This window comes from Heloderma suspectum, chromosome 1 (assembly GCF_057233095.1).
Source record: "Heloderma suspectum isolate Gila_16-S chromosome 1, 16-S_ref, whole genome shotgun sequence".
Taxonomy (NCBI): domain Eukaryota; kingdom Metazoa; phylum Chordata; class Lepidosauria; order Squamata; family Helodermatidae; genus Heloderma; species Heloderma suspectum.
The window spans coordinates 307,146,196-307,165,363 of NC_139458.1; the positions used below are offsets into that span (position 1 = coordinate 307,146,196).

Genomic DNA, 19,168 nt, shown 5'->3' on the forward strand with positions numbered 1-19,168 from the left:
TAGTTTGAGGGCAACACAAGAGAAAGCCTGACAAATGTGCCTCTGTGGGTAATGGTGTTCTCAAGAGGGCCTCTCCTGTAGATCTTAACAATTGGGCAGGTTTATAACGTTAGAAGGGGAGATGACGGGAAAGTATGGTTCATCGTGTTTGATGCCATCACGATGTTGCAGACATCAAGTGATGAACAAGCATATGTGAACTCAGCCATATAGGTATGCCAATTACTACTTCGTTTATTTGGGGTTAAAATGTTAGACTTTCAATTTCAGTAAGGAAACTGTAAAATGCATACACAGATCCTCCTACAGGAGTTGGTACTGCAATTATGGAACAGGAAATTTACTAAAAGCAAAAATATTACTCATGAACAATCCTGAAACTAAAAACCTTTTACAACTAATTGAACATGCTTGTATTGTGAATACTGAGCATTTAGTGATAATAAATGTCCCCCATCAAGGGGTATAATAGCACTTTGGATTTGAATTACCATCTGTCAGCCAGGAAAGGGTAGATACATTACAACATTCTTTAATCTGGTGGTCCATAAGAAAGCATGTTTTTCAAATCCTCTGGTCTAAAAGCTTGGATTTCTATAACACATGACCACAATGTGAAAAGTGAAACATTAACTCAGAGCAATTTAAATATTCTTGCTGTTGTGAAAGGGCCAGGTCAGCAAAATGGTGCATCAGTTCATTACATATTATATACACACAGGCACAGCCCACACACAAACATGATTGCTGTGAGATTAAACCCTGCTGTCTACAGAGAAATATGAGGTGATCAGATAGCTTTTATCAGGAAAAGGTTAAGCATAATGCCATACAGTTTAATATTCAGAGAAGGCATATCTGCCTGCTTTCTCTTGCTGAGGAAAACTTTAGAACAGAGATGGCTATTTTTTGTAATTTTGGGAGCCCCTCTGTTCTTCAGACACTGCTCTAGAGAACAGAAGCATATTTTGCCACTCATGCTGACCTCTTCACAAGTCAGACATTTTCTAGCCATATGTGCCTCACAGGTATGGAGGACATGTGCCCAAGCATTGCATGCAAAATTCAAAACATTTAAAATATTCCGTGTGGGAGATACCTATTTCCTACAAACTGGGGAAGAGGATTTGTTTTCTGACAAGTGAAGCTGAAGTAGGCTATATTTTGACCACACCTTAGCCCCATCTACATAAGGGATTTACTCTGGTGCTACTGTGCCTCACAGACAGTCACGGTACATGATGTTCCCCCATCCCTACAGCAACCGCAGATTTTCATGCCATAAACCCTGCATTTTTGCAACGTCGTTTTCTGACAGATTTCCTGTCATGCCAGTTTCAGTGTGGTCTGGCAGTCTGTGGGACCTCAATTAGCAGTACTGGCTTTGGGCTGACTGGGGGGAGCAGACAGTGCTGATAGGAGGAAGGGTAAGTTGCATCATCTGCGCTTATCCGGATGTCAGGGTGGACACTGAGCCCATAGAATCCCAGAGGAGTTCTGATTCTGAGAAAGAGCAGTCGCTCCTGGGAGAGGAGCGCGCTCATCCTTCCCAGGGCCAACAGCTGGCAGAGATTCCTCCCACCGGCATTCCTGGCATAGATAGCAGTCCCGGGAGTGAGAGAGCACAGGAAGAAGACTTGCTGGATGCGCAACGCCGACGCAGGGAGTGGCGCCAAATGGAGGGCACGGAAAGGAGGCGTAGTGCCTGGTTGGCGCGCAAGCAACAGTTGTGCCCAGAGGATCAAAGGGAAAAGGGGAGGGACTCTCCTTTGCCCATAAGTTTAGAGACTGCCAGTGATTCTCCTTCAAACGGGGACCAACTGTTCCCACTTAGGGCATAGGTACTCTGCTGCTCATAGCTAGTTGCTAACAGTAGAGTCGTTAAGTTGTAAAGGAGGAATAAAGCTTTGAAAAGAATCCCTTTGTCTGTGTCTGGACTAGGCTACTGGATTATACTGAAAGAGTAATGACAGCCCTTGACAGCTTGGTCCCCGTTTGTCTTTTTTTTTTCTCTCTCTCTCTTCTCCTATTGCCATATGGAGGGTGCCGGGGACCTGGCGGTGCAAGCTCTAGCGCAAGAGAACCAGATGCTCCGTGATCAGATGGCTCAACTGACGGCTGCCATGCAGAATCTACAAGCTGCGGTTCAACCCCCTCCACCTCCGATTCCCCCCCACCGCAAGTGCCTGGTGGCTTTGCCAGAGAAGTTTTCTGGTGAGAAAGGACGTTTTCAAATTTTCAGGGCCCAATCGGAGCTGTACATGCATCTTTGTCCTGAGGATTTCCAGACGGAACAGGTTCGTGTGGGTTTCATCATTAACCTACTTTCAGGCATGGCAGCTAGATGGGCTTCGGGTCTCCTTCTCGCTAATGACCCCCTGCTCGGGGACTATCAAAGTTTCATGACAGCGATGGCCTGATTTTTCGGTGACCCCCTGCACACGCAGATGGCTTCTCGGGAGATTCGCCGCCTCAGACAGGGCAAGGACTCAGTTTCCAGCTATGCGACAACTTTTCGCTTGCTGATGCAGGATTTACAGTGGAATGATGCCACGCTAGTGGCTCAGTTTTTGGACAGTTTGAACGACGAGATCTTGGATGAGCTGGCATGCACGCCCAGCCCGCCTACTTTGGAGGACCTCATCCAGACCTTCCTTCAGATAGATAGTCGGCTGGAGGGGCGCCGGCAGACCTGGTGGGGTGCCGGGGGCCGGGATTTCCCTCCTCCCATTCCCCTACGTTTCCTGCCCCCTCCCCCACCCCCCGCTCCGGCGGTGAGGGTGGAGGAGACCCCAATGCAGCTGGGAGCTACCCAAGCCCCACTGCCGCCAGAGGAGCTTGAGCGCCGGCGAGCTGAGCGCCGATGTTTTCGATGTGGAAAGCTGGGGCATTTTGCCAAAACCTGCCGAGTTAGATCCGCAGCTCCGCTGCCTCCCCCTCCTCTCCTTCTCCCTCCTCCTCCTCCTCATCCCCAGGCCTGACTAGGCTGCCCCCAAAGCCTGTTGGGGGCCTCCAGTGTGGGGGTCAGTTCCCCACCGGGTGGGTGCCTTCCCCAACGCCCCCCACCCTCCCATCTGCTGTTGCATGTTCACCTCCACTCCTCCCAGTGGGGTGGGGTGGAGGCCCTAGCTTTAGTAGACTCGGGGGCTACGACCAGTTTCATGGATGAAACCTTCGCCCTTTTCCACAAGATTCCGACCCTGCCCCTTCCTGCCCCCTTGGCAGTGGAGACCATTGATGGGCATCCTCTCTCTTCAGGCGTGGTGACCCGTATTACAGTTCCGCTCACTCTGCGTGCCCAGTCCCACGTTGAGCAGATTCAGTTTCACTTGGCCAAGGTTCCCCTATACTCAATCGTGCTGGGTGTTTCCTGGCTCTCTAAGCACAACCCTCAGATTTCTTGGGGGCTTCAGCAACTGGAGTTTGCGTCTCCCTACTGCCGGGAGCATTGCCTCCCGGAGGAGGCGCCAGTCCCAGCCCAGGCCTTAACCCTTTCCTCCCCCTCCTTGTCTGCTTCTGGCAGTCCTTCCACTACCGTCATCCTCCCAGAGGAGTATGTGGTTTTTTTGGGATGTGTTTGACAAGAAGGAGGCTGACCAGCTTCCCCCCCACCGCCCTTTTGACTGTGCCATTCACCTCATTCCGGGGGCGACCATCCCCGCTGGCCGGCTGTATTCGATGTCGGAGCCAGAACTTTGAGCTCTGTGGGAGTTTTTGGACAAGAATCTCAAACGCGACTTCATTCGCCCTTCTTCCTCCCCTGCCTGTGCTCCTACCTTCTTTGTGGCCAAGCAATCTGGAGAACTCCGCCTGGTGCACGATTTCAGAAATTAAAATTCAGTCTCCATCCCTGACAAGTACCCCCTCCCCCTCATACCTGAGATGCTGGAGCGCCTGGGGTGAGCCAAGATTTTCACAAAGTTGGACCTGCGTAGCACATACAATCTCATTCACATCCGGGAGGGGGATGAGTGGAAGACCTCTTTTGGGACCCAGTACGGAGCATATGAATACCTAGTGATGCCGTTTGGGCTCGCCTGCGCCCCCCCCCCCACGTTTTCGCGTTTTATGAATGCCATCTTCCAGGACTATTTGGACACTTTCCTCATTGTGTATCTCGATGATTTACTTATATTTTCTGAGGACCCCCACGCCCATCAGCGTCATGTCTCCGCCATCCTCCAGTGCCTCTGTGAGAACCATCTTATGCCAAGCTGGAGAAATGTGTGTTTGATCTAACCTCTTTGGACTTTCTTGGCTACATTATCTCGCCTGACGGTATCAGGATGGAAAGGTCCAGGCTGTCCTCTCCTGGCAGGCTCCATCCACCAAGAAGGACTTGCAACATTTTCTGGGCTTTGCTAATTTTTGCAGAAAGTTCCTGCCCAGTTTTGCTTGGCTGACTTCTCCTCTCACGGACCTCCTTAAGGGCAAGAAATCTCCTTTTCATTGGACGGCATTGGCCCAACAGGCTTTCAAGGAACTTAAGAGGCTTTTCAGTTCTGAGCCGATCATGTTACATCCCGACCCCAGGAAGCCTTTTGTAGTGCAAACTGATGCCTCTGACTTTGCGGTGGGGGCGGTGCTCTTTCAGCCAGATCGGGAGGGCGGCAGGTTGCAACCCTGTGCCTACCACTCCAGGAAGCTGAACATGTCTGAGAGGAATTATACCATTTGGGAGAAGGAACTGTTGGCCATCAAGTCCGCTTTGGAGACCTGGCATCATCTCCTGGAGGGGGCACAGCACCCAGTTGAAGTTAGAACCAACTATCGCAACCTCAAACATCTTCAGACAGTCTATGCATTAAACCAGAGGCAGATTAGGTGGTCACTTTTTTTTTCTCAGTTCCACCTTAAGATTTGCCATGTGAAGGCCTCTGACAACCTACAAGCCGATGCTCTTTCTCATAAGCCTGACCTCCAGCCAGGGAGTGAGGAAAATCCCACCCCCTCTGTTTCTTCCCCGCCAAGGCCTGGCGGCAGCTGCGGTACCTCATTCTTGGGAGGAGCTCCTTCTCTCTGCACAGGCTCAGGATGCTTTTGTTCACACAAAGGTGGAGGAATTGGGGCTAGCCTCTGCCCCCCCACTTTACCCCCTTCTCTTTGCGAGGTGGCCTGCTTTACCATTCCAGCTGGGTCTATGTACCTTCTAGACCCCTCCGCAAGAAGGTCCTCCATCAGTGCCACGACTCCCCCACAGCTGGGCATTTTGGCGTCGCCAAGACCCTGCATGGAGTGACGAGGGATTTTTGGTGGCCTTGTGTGTGTCAGGACATCAAGACCTATGTCACCTCCTGCCCAACCTGCCAGCAGGCGAAGGCCCCCTCAGGCAAGCCCACAGGCTTGTTTCACCCCCTCCTTACCCCCTTAGGACCTTGGAAACTGCTCTCCCTTGACTTCATCACTGACTTGCCTCCCTCACACGGTAAGACCACCATTCTGGTGGTGGTGGATTTGTTTTCTAAGATGGCCCATTTCATCCCCTGTTCTGGGTTGCCCACAGCCAGGGAGACAGCAGAGCTGTTCTTGGCACATGTTTTTTCACCTCCACGGATGGCCCGAGGGTCTCATTTCGGATAGGGGGGCCCAATTCACTGCCCATTTCTGGAGGGAGCTACTTGTAGGGATGTACAAAAATTCCGCCACGGATCTCAGGGAGGCCGAATGCCAGCGCATTCGGCCCCCCGAAATCGGTGGCGGAACGGCCCATCCCCCCCGGGACGAGACTTACCTTGGGCGGATCTTCCTGGTTGCGGCGGTGGCTGCGGCGGTGGCTGTGGTGGCAGTTCGATGGCAGTGGCTGCAGCGGCCAGTCTTCCGACCGGCTGCTGCCACCGCCATTTCCAGTTTAAAAAACAAAACAAAAAAACGTGATAGGCTACGTAAAGATTTACGTAGCCTATCACGGCTAGGTTTTTTAAAAAAAACGTGATAGGCTACGTAAATGTTTACATAGCCTATCACGGCTGACTTTTAAAAAAAAACAAAAAAAGCGCGTATGCATATGGCGGCGGCCATGGCCGCCGCCATTTGCGTTCCTTATTTTGGCATGTCTTAGTCTACGTAAACATTTACGTAGACTAAGACGGTGAAAATAAGGGGAACGCAAATAGCGTAGACGCTACGCTATTTGCGTTCCCCTTATTTTCGCCGTCTTAGTCTACGTAAATGTTTACGTAGCCTAAGACGTGCCAAAATAAGGAACGCAAATGGCGGCAGCCATGGCTGCCGCCATTTGTGTACGTGCATTTGTTTGTTTGTTTTTTAAGTCAGCCATGATAGGCTACGTAAACATTTACATAGCCTATGACGGCTGACTGCAGGGACGCAAACGGCGGCGGCTACGGCCCTGCTAGCCAGCGGCCGGATGTCCGGCTGCTGGTGGAGCTGGCCGGCGGCTCCGCAGAATCACTGCACAGCACAGCCGGCCGGCCAGGATTCTGGGGGGAGGAGGAACGGAGCGTCTCCCCCCCCCAGCCAGGATTCCGGTGGGAGGGACGGAACGCCTCCCCCCCAACCATAAACATAATCCGCGAAAGGTAAGTACCTTTCGTACATCCCGTTGCTCCATGTGACGCTCCATCTTTCCTCTGCCCACCATCCACAGATGGACAGTCAGACCGAGCACACCAATGCGACTCTGGAGCAATATTTGCGCTGTTATGTCATTTACCAGCAAGATGACTGGTTTTCCTTGCTGCCTCTCACAGAATTTGCTTATAACAACGCCTGCCATGCTTCCACCCACCAAACTCCATTTTTTGCCAATTTTGGTTACCACCCCAAGGCTTTCCCGTCCACCCTAGCTCCCTCTTCAGTGCCAGCAGCCCATGACTTTTTAGAGGAGTTGAGAGCGGTACACCACCTCTTACAGGACTCCCTCGAGCAAGCCAAGACAGCCTACAAGGCCTCTGCAGACCAGCGGCTCCAGCCGGGTCCATCTCTGCAACCGGGGTACTGGGTTTGGTTGTCCACCAAATACCTCCCCTCTCACTCGCCCACAAGGGAGCTCGCACCTCACCGCACGGGGCCTTTCGAGATTACGGCCCAGATTAACCCTGTTGCTTTTCGCCTGGCTCTCCCCCCCCATGAAGATCCATCCTGTTTTTCATCGGTCCTTGCTGTCCCCCCTGGTTTCTGGTGACCCTCATCGCTCAGTCGGCTCCCCCCCCCCACCGCCAGTGCTGGTGGAGGGGGAGGAGGAGTTTGAGGTCGCGGAGATTCTGGACTCCTGCCTTTCTCGCGGCTGCTTGCAATATCTGGTGGACTGGAAGGGGTACAGGCCTGATGAGCGATCCTGGGAACCCGCAGAAAATGTGCATGTTCCGTTGCTGCTGAGGCGCTTCCACCAGCTGTACCCCCACAAACCCGGGGCCGCAGGGGAGGAGCACGAGGGGGGCCTCATGGGAGCGGGGATGATGTCAGGGTGGACACTGAACCCATAGAATCCCAGAGAAGTTCTGATTCTGAGGAACAGCAGTCGCTCCTGGGAGAGGAGCGTGCTCATCCTTCCCAGGGCCAACAGCTGGCAGAGATTCCTCCCACTGGCATTCCTGGCATAGATAGCAGTCCCGGGAGTTAGAGAGCAAGGGAAGAAGACTTGCTGGACGCGCGACGCTGATGCAGGGAGCGGTGCCAAATGGAGGGCGTGGAAAGGAGGCGTAGTGCCTGGTTGGCGCGCAAACAACGGTTGCGCCCAGAGGATCCAAGGGAAAAGGGGAGGGACTCTCCCTAGCCCATAAGTTCAGGGTCTGCCAGTGATTCTCCTTCAAATGGGGACCAACTGTGGGCATAGGTACTCTGCTGCTCATAGCTAGTTGCTAACAGGAGAGTCGTTAAGTTGTAAAAGAGGAATAAAGCTTTGAAAAGAATCCCTTTGTCTGTGTCTGGACTTGGCTACAGGATTATACTGAAAGAGGCTGCCAAGGAGCCCTTGACACTGGAGAAGAAGAGTTTCGCATAAGGTTAATGACTTTAAAAGTTGCTTTGTTTTCCCCAAAATGAGTCTTAAAGTGAGTATATCAGCATGTTGCTTTGGGATGACTTCTGTTCTTTTGAAATCTCCACGTCTGCCCTGAAAACAGCCCACTAAACAGGTCTACTCAGAAGTAATTCCCATTGACTTCCACTGCCCTTCCCAGCACGGAGCAGAGAGAGGGGTAGAGAAGCCTATTGTTTTAAATCTCCACTTACCTGGAGGAGCGCACCTTCGCAAAAGGTTAATGGGTTTTTTTTAAAGGAAGCTTGTTGATGCTGTGAGACTCCACCCACAATGCCCGATATTTTTTCATACTATTTCTTGTGCAGTCTGCTATGCAAAAACTGTTCTTTTTTGTATACACTGGTTTTAACTGGCTGCATTTGCCATGGGAGAAACCCGCTTCAAGGGATAGATCTGGCCTGCATTCACCAGCTGACCATCCTCCTTTAGAAGGAGGAAGAAAACATTGAGCTGGATGCAGATTTAGTCATGCTCTTGTTGAGGGTGAAAGAGGAGAGTGCAAAAGCTGGTTTGAAACTCAACATTAAAAAAACGAAGATCATGGCATCTGGCCCCATCACTTCCTGGCATATAGAAGGGGAAGAAATGGAAGCAGTGACAGATTTTACTTTCTTGGGCTCCAAGATCACTGCAGACGGTGACTGTAGCCATGAAATTAAAAGACGCTTGCTCCTTGGGAGGAAAGCTATGGCAAACCTAGACAGCATAGTAAGAAGCAGAGACATCACCTTGCCGACAAAGGTCCGTCTAATCAAAGCTATGGTTTTCCCAGTAATAATGTATGGCTGTGAGAGCTGGACTATAAGGAAGGCTGAGCGCCGAAGAATTGATGCTTTCGAACTGTGGTGCTGAAGAAGACTCTTACGAGTCCCCTGGACTGCAAGGAGGTCAAATCAGTCCATCCTAAAGGAAATCAAGCCTGAGTGCTCATTGGAAGGACAGATACTGAAGCTGAAGCTCCAATATTTTGGCCACCTAATGCGAAGAGAAAACTCCCTGGAAAAGACTGGGAAAGACTGGGAAAGACTGAAGGCAAAAGGAGAAGGGGACGGCAGAGGATGAGATGGCTAGATAGCATCACGGATGCAATGAATATGAACTTGAGCACGCTCCGGGAGAGAGCGCAGGACAGGAAGGCCTGGCGTGCTATGGTCCATGGGGTCACGAAGAGTCGGACACGACTGAACGACTGAACAACAACAACAAAGTAGAGCAGACCTACTGAAATCAATGGAAATGACAATTGTCATGACTGATGTGTCCCATCGATTTCAATGGGTCTACTCTGCTAAGCATGACTAAATCTGGATCCAATCCAATGTCGTTGCCAGTCTACTTAATCATGGAAATCCTTTGGTGCTGATGGCATACATGGAAATAAGAGAAAGTAGGTGAGAAAAGACTCTCCAGGCTTTTTCCTTAATGAATGGGACTGGCTCCTTATGTACATTTCAGTTTAGGACAGAAACCATACTTTATTTCTTTCTATAAAGTTGAACATACACTTATAGCTATAAAAGAAACCCATGCAACTCAGACCAGCAGATAAGCTTGCAAGAGTTACACTGTGGAAGTAATCCGAAGCTCCTTGCCAAGAACTCCTTCGCAAGTTAACTTTTCAAAAAGGTGGTTGCCCATCCGTGAAATCAGAAGAACTTGCCACCAAAGCAGAACAAAGATACACCCACAGAACTAAAACAGCACGCTGTTTCTCCCCTTGTTATAATAAACCTCCAGCAGAGAATAGGATGAACATGGAAGAACCAACGCTAAAGACACCTTAGGACAACAGGGACATGTATAGCACAATCCTATCCATATTTACTCAGGAGTAAGGCCCATAGAGTTCCATGGGACTTGCTCCCTCCCAGGTAACTGTATATACTGTATAGGATTGGGGGTTGGACTCGATGGTCTTGTAGGCCCCTTCCAACCCTACTATTCTATGATCTCAGCCTTAGTAAGATGAACTAAGAGTGCAATCCTTTGCATTTTTAGACAGAAAAAAAATTCCTACCGCTCCCAGCATTCCCCAGCCAGATATGCTGGCTGAGGCATGCTGCAAGTTGTAGGATTTTGGGGGGGTCTAATCATACATGTGATTGTACCATAAACATACAAAGGAACATTCAGCTTAATTTGAGTTAGGCCCCAGCCTTCAGACCTGTTTTGAATACCAGGGATCAAGACATGTACATGAAAACAATAAGAAAAATTCTTCTGGACATAGTCCTTTCTCTTCCCTTCTAAAAACCCTTCACTTGCCACATCTGGGATTAGCCAGGGGGCCTCAGTTCTAGGCAGGCTTGAGCACTGACACATTTCTCTGTTTAAAAAAAAATTAAAGATTTTATAATCCCCCTGCCAAAAAAAATGCTTTGTGCAATAACTAATTAATTTCTAATAACTGCTTTGTTCCAGCAAATAGGCTGCATAAGTTGCTTACCACCTTTTCCCCCAGTCTGTGTGAGCAACCGATGTAGACTATAACAGCTGATGTAGAATTTAATAGCAGGCAGAAATTCAACAGGCACAATTCTTTCCAATATCAGGTTGCAGTGTCAGAGAAAGCGGCACTTTTTACATTTCTGCTGATCCTGAAGCTACTAAAGGTACAAAGCCCCTGACAGGAAAATGCACCAAACCCAGTGGCTTCATGGAAATGCTACATCAGGAAAAACGTCATTCCTTGTGTTTAAGCAAGGAAATGCATTTACCTGTAAACATTAGCTATCCCTATAGATTTCTTTAAAAAGTCAGTAGACTGTATTTTTCAAGAAAGTTCAAAGAGGAAAAAAAGAATATCAGCAGTTCACATGTCCTACCTCCAAAACCTGGTCGCATGCTGAAGTCATGGTCATCTATTCTCAGAAGTTGCTCTGACTTTGTCAGTGGTGACTTGGTGATGTCAGGACTTCGTTTCAGTATCGGACTATGTGGGGGCAAAAAACCCAACAATCATGTATCTGTAATCCATGGTTCCTTCATTTGGGATGTGGGCCCCCAAAGGGTCACAGAACACCAAACTGCGCGTAGAGAGGCCCAAAATCTTATCTAACATATTTTTACTGCTGGATGCCTATCAATAGTCAAGGCTCGGGGTTTCTTAAAGAGTAGGAAGTAGCCCACTGAGTTCATTGGAAGGGATGGAAGCACCAGAGGTCTCTTCTTGTTGTGGGCTGAGTTACTTGCATGGGGCTGGAGGTGAAGTGATACTGGGATAGGGGTATGTAGGTGCTATGCAATAAAATAGCCCCATACAATGCAGTACAACACATTTCAAATCCTGCAGCCTCTATCATGCAAACACAACTGTTCAAGGTTTAGCATAGATGCTACCTACCTAATGTATCTTTACACTAATTGCTAAGTAAATATGGAGGCGGGCAGTGGGGGGACAGCACAACAAGGAGTCAATTGTAAGCATTGCTAAGGTATGAGGGGAAGCATAATGCAAACAATATGTCAGACAAATGCCAACTGGCTGACGCCCAAGAACAAAACTGGTGGATTGAGATGGAATCCATCCAGGACAGAAGCAGGCTGACCAAGCACGAGTGTAGCCATGTGTCCTACTTTTCAAAGGACACGCCTCTATTTGAAGGGCTGTCCAGTCCAAGTCTGGTTTAAAGATGAAGAATCCTAATGGAGAGTCCAGGGGCCTTGAAGCTGCCCATTTAACGGTTCCTACCTGGACTGCAAACTGAACAGATCAACAGGTCACCTCGTCACAGTCCTTTCCACTACAGTGGGATGTATTGTATTTCTATCTAAATTATAGTAATTCTTTCTAAATTTGAATCTAGGCATATAAATTCAGGTGCGCAGTCTACCTATGCTGTGAATAGATTAACTGAGTTGGATGTGTGTTCAGTTTGTCTCTGAACCTTGATCACAAAGGAGGTTTTCCCAGGGCGAGGCTCATCCATTGCACTCCGGGCGTGCTGACCCCTGCGATTTCCTCAAATGCAGGAAACTCAACTGCATAATTTGTGGTAGGGGAGATGATCATATGCTGCTCAGGTCCATCTTTGATTGCCCCTCAAGCTGCTCATGTCTATGAGGCCAAAGTAATCTCCCAACTCTTATATGGAGTTCCAGTGACAGTGGAGTAGTAGTAAATCACACACACACTCACTGGAATTAAATTAACCCTTCAAACAATTAATTCTGTCTTCCCAAACATCTGATGGCCACACACTTTCCTGAGCTAAATTTTGAGGCACATAGGAAGCGGCCCACCATACAATGAGGCAGACCATTGGTCCACCTACCTCAGTAGAGCCTGCATTGACCGGCAGAGGCCCTCTGGGGCTTCAGACAAGTCCTGCCAGGAGATGACAGAGATCAAATCCAGGACCTTCTTCACGCAAAGCATGTGCTCTGTCAGTGAGTGACAAGACCTTTCCCAAATGAGTTCATTTTGAGAATGGGTAAGGATAAGAATGATCAGCCATTAGAAATGGTCCCCCACAACATTGGTCAATGAGTCATTGATTTAGTTGTGGCTCCTGACTGGAGAGGACTATGCCCAGTGTAGTAACTCACACAGAAATGCAATGGGCAGCCTCCTCTCAAGGTGAGGAATGGTGTGGTGGTTAATTCTGAAGTGCAGGCACTCATCATGACAGTCCCCATAGCCACACCCCCAAGGAGAATCCAAAAATTCAGGCAGCTGTATGGATCCATAGTAACAAACCAGTTCTATCAATTTTCATCTCCACCAGGAGCAGGTCTTTTGTAAAGCGAATGGGTCTTCATTGCCCATTTGAGATCAAGCTACCCCAAAATACTTTGCAAAAAAACAGGGAACAATATGTTGTTCCCGGGAAAATTAATTTCCCCTGCAGCTACTATGGGGATTGCAGCTAAGCTCAGAGGGAACTGGGAATTCTGTGGTGGGTGGTGGGTGGGAGGAGAATGACATCAGCAATCCTGCTAATCAAAAGGTGCTGGCATTGCACCCCTTCAAGCCCTGGTTCCACTACACTAGTGCCAAGCATGAGTTACTGGACTTCATTCATCCTTACAAAAACATCAGTCAACTTCTTTAGGAGCAATCTTAGGGTCTCCAAGATGTGCAGTGGAGGTCTTGAACCTGGAGGAAGGATTGAGCTCCCTGGAGAATCTGGCTTGGGAGTACACCTTATGCTTCTGAATGCAGTCGTCTTCTATCAATTGTGCTAGTTCTTTTGTCTTTCATTTTTATAGATTCACTTATTTCCTCCTGGAACAAGGCTGGGATTCTCTCTGGTCCAATTGCTAATGTTGGATATGGATAGTGCCAAAATGCTAATTAAGCAAAAGATCCAGAAGAGCCCTGATAGCTGCATGTCGGTGTGTCTGTTCACCTTTGGCTTATTTGAGAGCTTTGGTGGTCGCAAAATATAGAAGAGCTTTTTTCCAGGCAAGGTTTAATGTTTTACTGTCTGTGGTATTGGAAAGCCGGTTCTTAGGAATCCCAGTCAAATTATGATTATGGTCCTGCAACTTTGGTGAGATTGAGACCATTTTCCATGTGTCATTTTATTGTAGTTCCTACAAACTACTCCTTTCAATGACAGCAGTGGAAACATTGGTGCTTAGACCCTAGAGAGCCACTGACAGTAGACTGGATGGATGGATAGTCTATTAAAAAAGGGCTTTTCCACATCAGGCTTTTACCCCACCACTTTACCGAGGCTTTTGTTTACGGATTCTTTGTGGGATTAAGATTGGCTCCTTTTTTGTTGTTTATTCGGTCAGTCGCTTCTGACTCTTTGTGACTTCATGGACCAGCCCACGCCAGAGCTTCCTGTCAGTCGTCGCCACCCCCAGCTCCCCCAAGGTCGAGTCCGTCACCTCCAGATCATCCATCCATCTTGCCCTTGGTCGGCCCCTCTTCCTTTTGCCTTCCACTTTCCCTAGCATCAGCATCTTCTCCAGGGTATCCTGTCTTCTCATGATGTGGCCAAAGTACTTCAGTTTTGCCTTTCATAGCCTTCCCTCAAGTGAGCAGTCTGGCTTGATTTCCTGGAGTATGGACTGGTTTGATCTTCTTGCAGTCCAAGGCACTCTCAGAATTTTCCTCCAGCACCACAGTTCAAAAGCATCTATCTTCCTTCGCTCAGCCTTCCTTATGGTCCAGCTCTCGCAGCCATAGGTTACTACGGGGAATACCATTGCTTTAACTATGCGGACCTTTGTTGTCAGTGTGATGTCTCTGCTCTTCACTGTTTCTTCAAGATTTGTCATTGCTGTCCTCCCAAGAAGTAAACGTCTTCAGATTTCCTGGCTGCAGTCAGCATCTGCAGTAATCTTTGCGCCTAGAAAGACAAAGTCTGTCACTGCCTCCACGTTTTCTCCCTCTATTTGCCAGTTATCAATCAAGCTGGTTGCCATAATCTTGGTTTTTTTGAGGTTTAACTGCAACCCAGCTTTTGCACTTTCTTCTTTCACCTCCGTCATGAGGTTCCTCAGCTCCTCCTCGCTTTCAGCCATCAAAGTGGTATCATCTGCATATCGGAGATTGTTAATGTTTCTTCTAGCGATTTTAACTCCAGCCTTGGCTTCATCAAGCCCAGCACGTCGCATGATGTGTTCTGCATACAGGTTGAATAGGTAGGGTGAGAGTATGCAGGCCTTCCATACTCCTTTCCCAATCTTAAACCCGTCCGTTGTTCCATGGTCTGTTCTTACCGTTGCTATTTGGTCGTTATACAGATTCCTCAGGAGGCAGACAAGATGACTTGGTATCCCCATCCCACCAAGAACTTGCCACAATTTGTTATGATCCACACAGTCAAAGGCTTTAGAATAGTCAATAAAACAGAAATAGATGTTTTCTGAAACTCCCTGGCTTTCTCCATTATCCAGCGGATATTGGCAATTTGGTCTCTAGTTCCTCTGCCTTTTCTAAACCTAGCTTGTACATCTGGCAATTCTCGTTCCATGAATTGCTGGAGTCTACCTTGCAAGATCTTCAGCATTACCTTACTGGCATGTGAAATAAGTGCCACTGTTCCATAGTTTGAACATTCTTTGGTGCTTCCCTTTTTTGGTATGGGGATATAAGTTGATTTTCTCCAAGCTGTTGGTCATTCTTGTGTTTTCCAAATTTGCTGGCATATGGCATGCATCACCTTGACAGCATCATCTTGCAAGATTTTAAACAGTTCAGCTGGGATACCGTCATCTCCTGCTGCCTTGTTATTAGCAATGCTTCTTAAGGCCCATTCAACCTCACTCTTCAGGATGTCTGGCTCTAACTCACTGACCACACCAACAAATCTATCCCTGATATTATTATCCTTCCTATACAGATCTTCCATATATTCTTGCCACCTTTTCTTGATCTCTTCTGCTTCTGTTAGATCCTTGCCATCTTTGTGTTTGATCATACCCATTTTTGCCTGGAATTTGCCTCCAATGTTTCTAATTTTCTGTAAGAGGTCTCTTGTCCTTCCTATTCTATTATCTTCTTCCGCTTCCACACATTGCTTGCTTAAAAATAATTCCTTATCTCTTCTGGCTAACCTCTGGAATTTTGCATTGAATTGGGCATATCTCCCCCTATCACTGTTGCCTTTTGCTTTCCTTCTTGCTTGGGCTGCTTCCAGTGTCTCAGCAGACAGCCATCTTGCCTTCTTGGTTTTCTTTTTCTTTGGGATGTTTTTTGTTGCCGTCTCCTGAACAATGTTGCGAACTTCTGTCCATAGTTCTTCTGGGACCTTATCTACTAAATCTAGTCCCTTAAATCTATTCTTCACCTCCACTGCATATTCATGAGGAATATTAGTGAGCTCATATCTAACTGATCTGTGGGTCTTCCCTATTCTCTTTAGTCTGATTCTAAATTGTGCAATAAGAAATTCGTGATCTGAACTACCATCAGCTCCAGGTCTTGTTTTTACCAGCTGCATAGATGTCCACCACCTTTGGCTACAAAGGATGTAGTCAGTCTGATTTCGGTGTCGACCGTCTGGTGAAGTCCATGTATAAAGTCATCTCTTAAGTTGTTGGAAGAGAGTGTTTGTTATGCACAGTGAGTTGTCTTGGCAAAATTCTATCAGCCTATGTCCTGCTTCATTTTGTTCTCCCAGACCATGCTTGCCTGTAATTCCAGGTGTCGTTTGACTACCCACCTTAGCATTCCAGTCTCCTGTAATGAAAATAACATCTTTGTGTGGCGTACTATCCAGTAGGTGCTGCAGGTCGTCACAGAACTGATCTACTTCTGCTTCTTCAGCATCTGTGGTTGGGGCGTATATTTGGATCACTGTGATGTTAAATGGCTTACCCTGAATTCGAATTGAGATCATTCTGTCATTTTTTGGATTGTATCCAAGCACTGCTTTAGCCACTTTATTATTAATTATGAAGGCTACTCCATTTCTTCTGTGGTCCTCTTGTCCACAGTATTAGATCTGGTGGTCATTTGATGTGAAGTGGCCCATTCCAGTCCATTTCAGTTCACTGACACCCAAAATGTCTGTAGTTAATCTTGACATCTCCCCAATAACCACATCCAATTTGCCCTGGCTCATAGATCTTACATTCCAGGTTCCTATGGTGTGTTGATCTTTAGAACATCGGATTCGTCGTTCACCACCAGCACCATCGGCTGCTAGCCGTCCTTTCAGCTTTGAGCTAGCTGCGTCATCACATCTGGGGCTAGTTGAACATATCCACTGTTCCTCCCCAGTAGCATTTTGACCATCTTCCAACCTGGGAGTCCCATCTTCCGATGGCATACCGACATATCTCTGGTTGTACTGATCCATTTAGTCTGACCTCTCTGCCATGACCTTCCCATCTTGGGTGTCCCTTCACGGTTTAGCTCATGATGTCATTGAGGTGCTGAAGCTCCAGCACCACGACAAGGTAGTAGTGATCTCCTTTGCTCTGGCTCCTTTACAAGTGTTTTTTTCTGGGGGGGTTTTCTCTGCCTTTCTATATGTTTCATTAGACAACCAGTAGGTGGCACTGTGGTATAGCGGAATTGCAGAACTACATGGAGGGTTTCCTGCCACCATTCTGAATATACCAGACCTTCCTTGTTAGAAGGGAAAAAAAACTAAATAAAATTATTGCAAAGCACAGGAGAGGCCCTGGAGGATAATGAAGCACCAGCAAACTACCGTGAATGAAGAATCACGAGCATACAATAAATGCCTCATGTAGAAAGACTCTAAAGCAGCATCCTCTCTTTCGTAAACCTAAGTTGAGTGATGGACCTGCCTGTGAGAATCAGCCAGAAGGATTTTGAGTCGAGGCAATGTGTTTTACAGCCACTAGCTTGAATAATGTTTTTGATCTCAGATACAGATTTTTACATTTCCTAATAGTCAATGTAGACTCAGGATTGCTAGAGATTTCACCCTAGCCTTTAATAGTGCAGATGTAGTGGGAGAAGTTGCAAGTGCTATGCCTTCTACAGCATTCCTTCCCAGGACCCACTATTCACTGCCCTCCCCATCTGCTGTGGGGCCAAACTGAAATCAGATGTTGAACTACAACTCCCATCATCCCTGGCCATTGCCATGCTGGCTGGGGCTGGTGGGAGCTGAAATCCAACAACATCTGGAGGGCCACAGGTTTCCCATCCCTGCTATAACACATGGGGTGGAAGAGAGCAAGCAACCGGACCTGTAAAGAAACAGGGCTAGAAAATAAGCTCATTGGTAGATAACATGGGATAAAATCTAATCCACTTTTTCTGCTGGTGGAACTAGTTCAGTCAGCAGAATCTGGAGTGGAGTGATTCTCCCTCACTCCTGAAACCCCCTGCACACTCTCAAAATGTGCTCTGGAGGGTTGGGGGACCCTCCAGAGCGGATTTTTAGAAGACACTAAAAAATGTCTGCTGGGGGGGTGGCAAGGAGAGAGACAGGAAAAGTCGCTGGTAAATGGGTATTTGTGGGTATTTATATGTAGTACTCAGTGCTCAATAAGTAAATATGTTTATTACTTACAGGTAGGTTTTTAAAACTTTTATGTTAATCCCCTAACTGCTATAACTTTGAAATCAATCACCATTTTAATTCTCATTCCAGAAAGAGAACTGAATGGTCTAGTTGAAGGGCTGGGAACCCTGTGGCCCTCCAGATATTGTTGGACTACAGTGCCTATCATGCTTGACCATTGACCATGCTGGCTGAGGCTGACAAGGGTTGGAATCCAACAACATGTAGAGGGCCACAGATCTCCCAGTCCTGGTCACAGAGACATTTTGCTCTGGCCTCTATAAATGGTGCCATTAGGGCGGGACTTTCGGGACCTGGACCTCTGCCCCATTCAGCAGAATGAGCTGGAGGGCCCCCCAAATGCAGATGGGCTGGTGTACCACATTTGGAAGTCAGTGAAGAAATACGCGTTACCATTATCATTTTATCATCATTTATAGAGCCCCACCCTTGTAAAATGATTAGGTCCAGAATGTAAAATTACCTAACTGCATCATTGGCTTCTGTAGAGTGTGGGGATGAGGGAGGAAAGGAAACAGAGGAATCGGCATTGTAATGCCTCATTTTTAGTAGCATACCTGCCTTGCTTGTGTGATTCTGCACGTGTTTCTCTTCTCTGTCTTTCAGGCTGACTATAAAAAAGAATAGACAAAATAAGGCTGTAAAAGTTCAGCACCTTGCAGAAAGCTGAATTATATCTTAAGTTTAATCTTCATGTCAACCCAGAAGAAAATAAAAATAAACAAAAGTGACAGCACCAGTGAAACTCGGGACCATAGTGCATGAGAGTACTGGGGAAGACATATCACCAGGCTACCAGGGTTAGGATATGATCATTAGACTTGCCATATCCCACCAATTTAGTTTGCAGTTCCCCTGTAATATGTTGAAATATCCCAGACAATCCCAATCCAACAAAGTAAAACACAGACACACACACACGAGAGAGAGAGAGAGAGAGAGAGAGAGAGAGAGCGTAAAAACTCATAATAAATAATTTATTTAACAATTACAACATTCAAAGGCAAAAAAAAATACTAAATAATAATTTGGGATATTGTCCAAGATCACTGGACAACTGGAAAATTAAGAACTCTCATAAATGTAATGCCAACAGTTAATTAAGTTTTCAACATGAAACTTAATCGTGAGGGGTGACCAGCCTGTGCAAGGGGGGGTGGGGAAGTAAAGTGCCAGAGTTGGGAGGCTATTAAATTCTATG

General features: G+C 47.4%; 1 protein-coding gene and 1 non-coding gene across 3 annotated transcripts in view; one reads left to right on the plus strand and one right to left on the minus strand.

Moving 5' to 3' along the window:
- LOC146359333 (gamma-aminobutyric acid receptor subunit rho-1) overlaps positions 1 to 19,168 on the minus strand; it is a 70,114-nt gene that overhangs the window by 21,257 nt on the left and 29,689 nt on the right. For both annotated transcript variants that reach the window (XM_084827078.1, XM_084827077.1), the window contains exons 2-3: positions 18,525 to 18,578; positions 10,828 to 10,934 (exon numbers count right to left, since the gene is read on the minus strand). In XM_084827078.1, coding sequence (XP_084683204.1) covers positions 10,828 to 10,934; positions 18,525 to 18,578 — 161 coding nt within the window. The remainder of the gene's footprint in view (positions 1 to 10,827; positions 10,935 to 18,524; positions 18,579 to 19,168) is intronic.
- LOC146359334 (U1 spliceosomal RNA) lies at positions 11,869 to 12,036 on the plus strand. Its single transcript, XR_014787086.1, has one exon. It is a non-coding gene; the product is annotated as a U1 spliceosomal RNA (small nuclear RNA).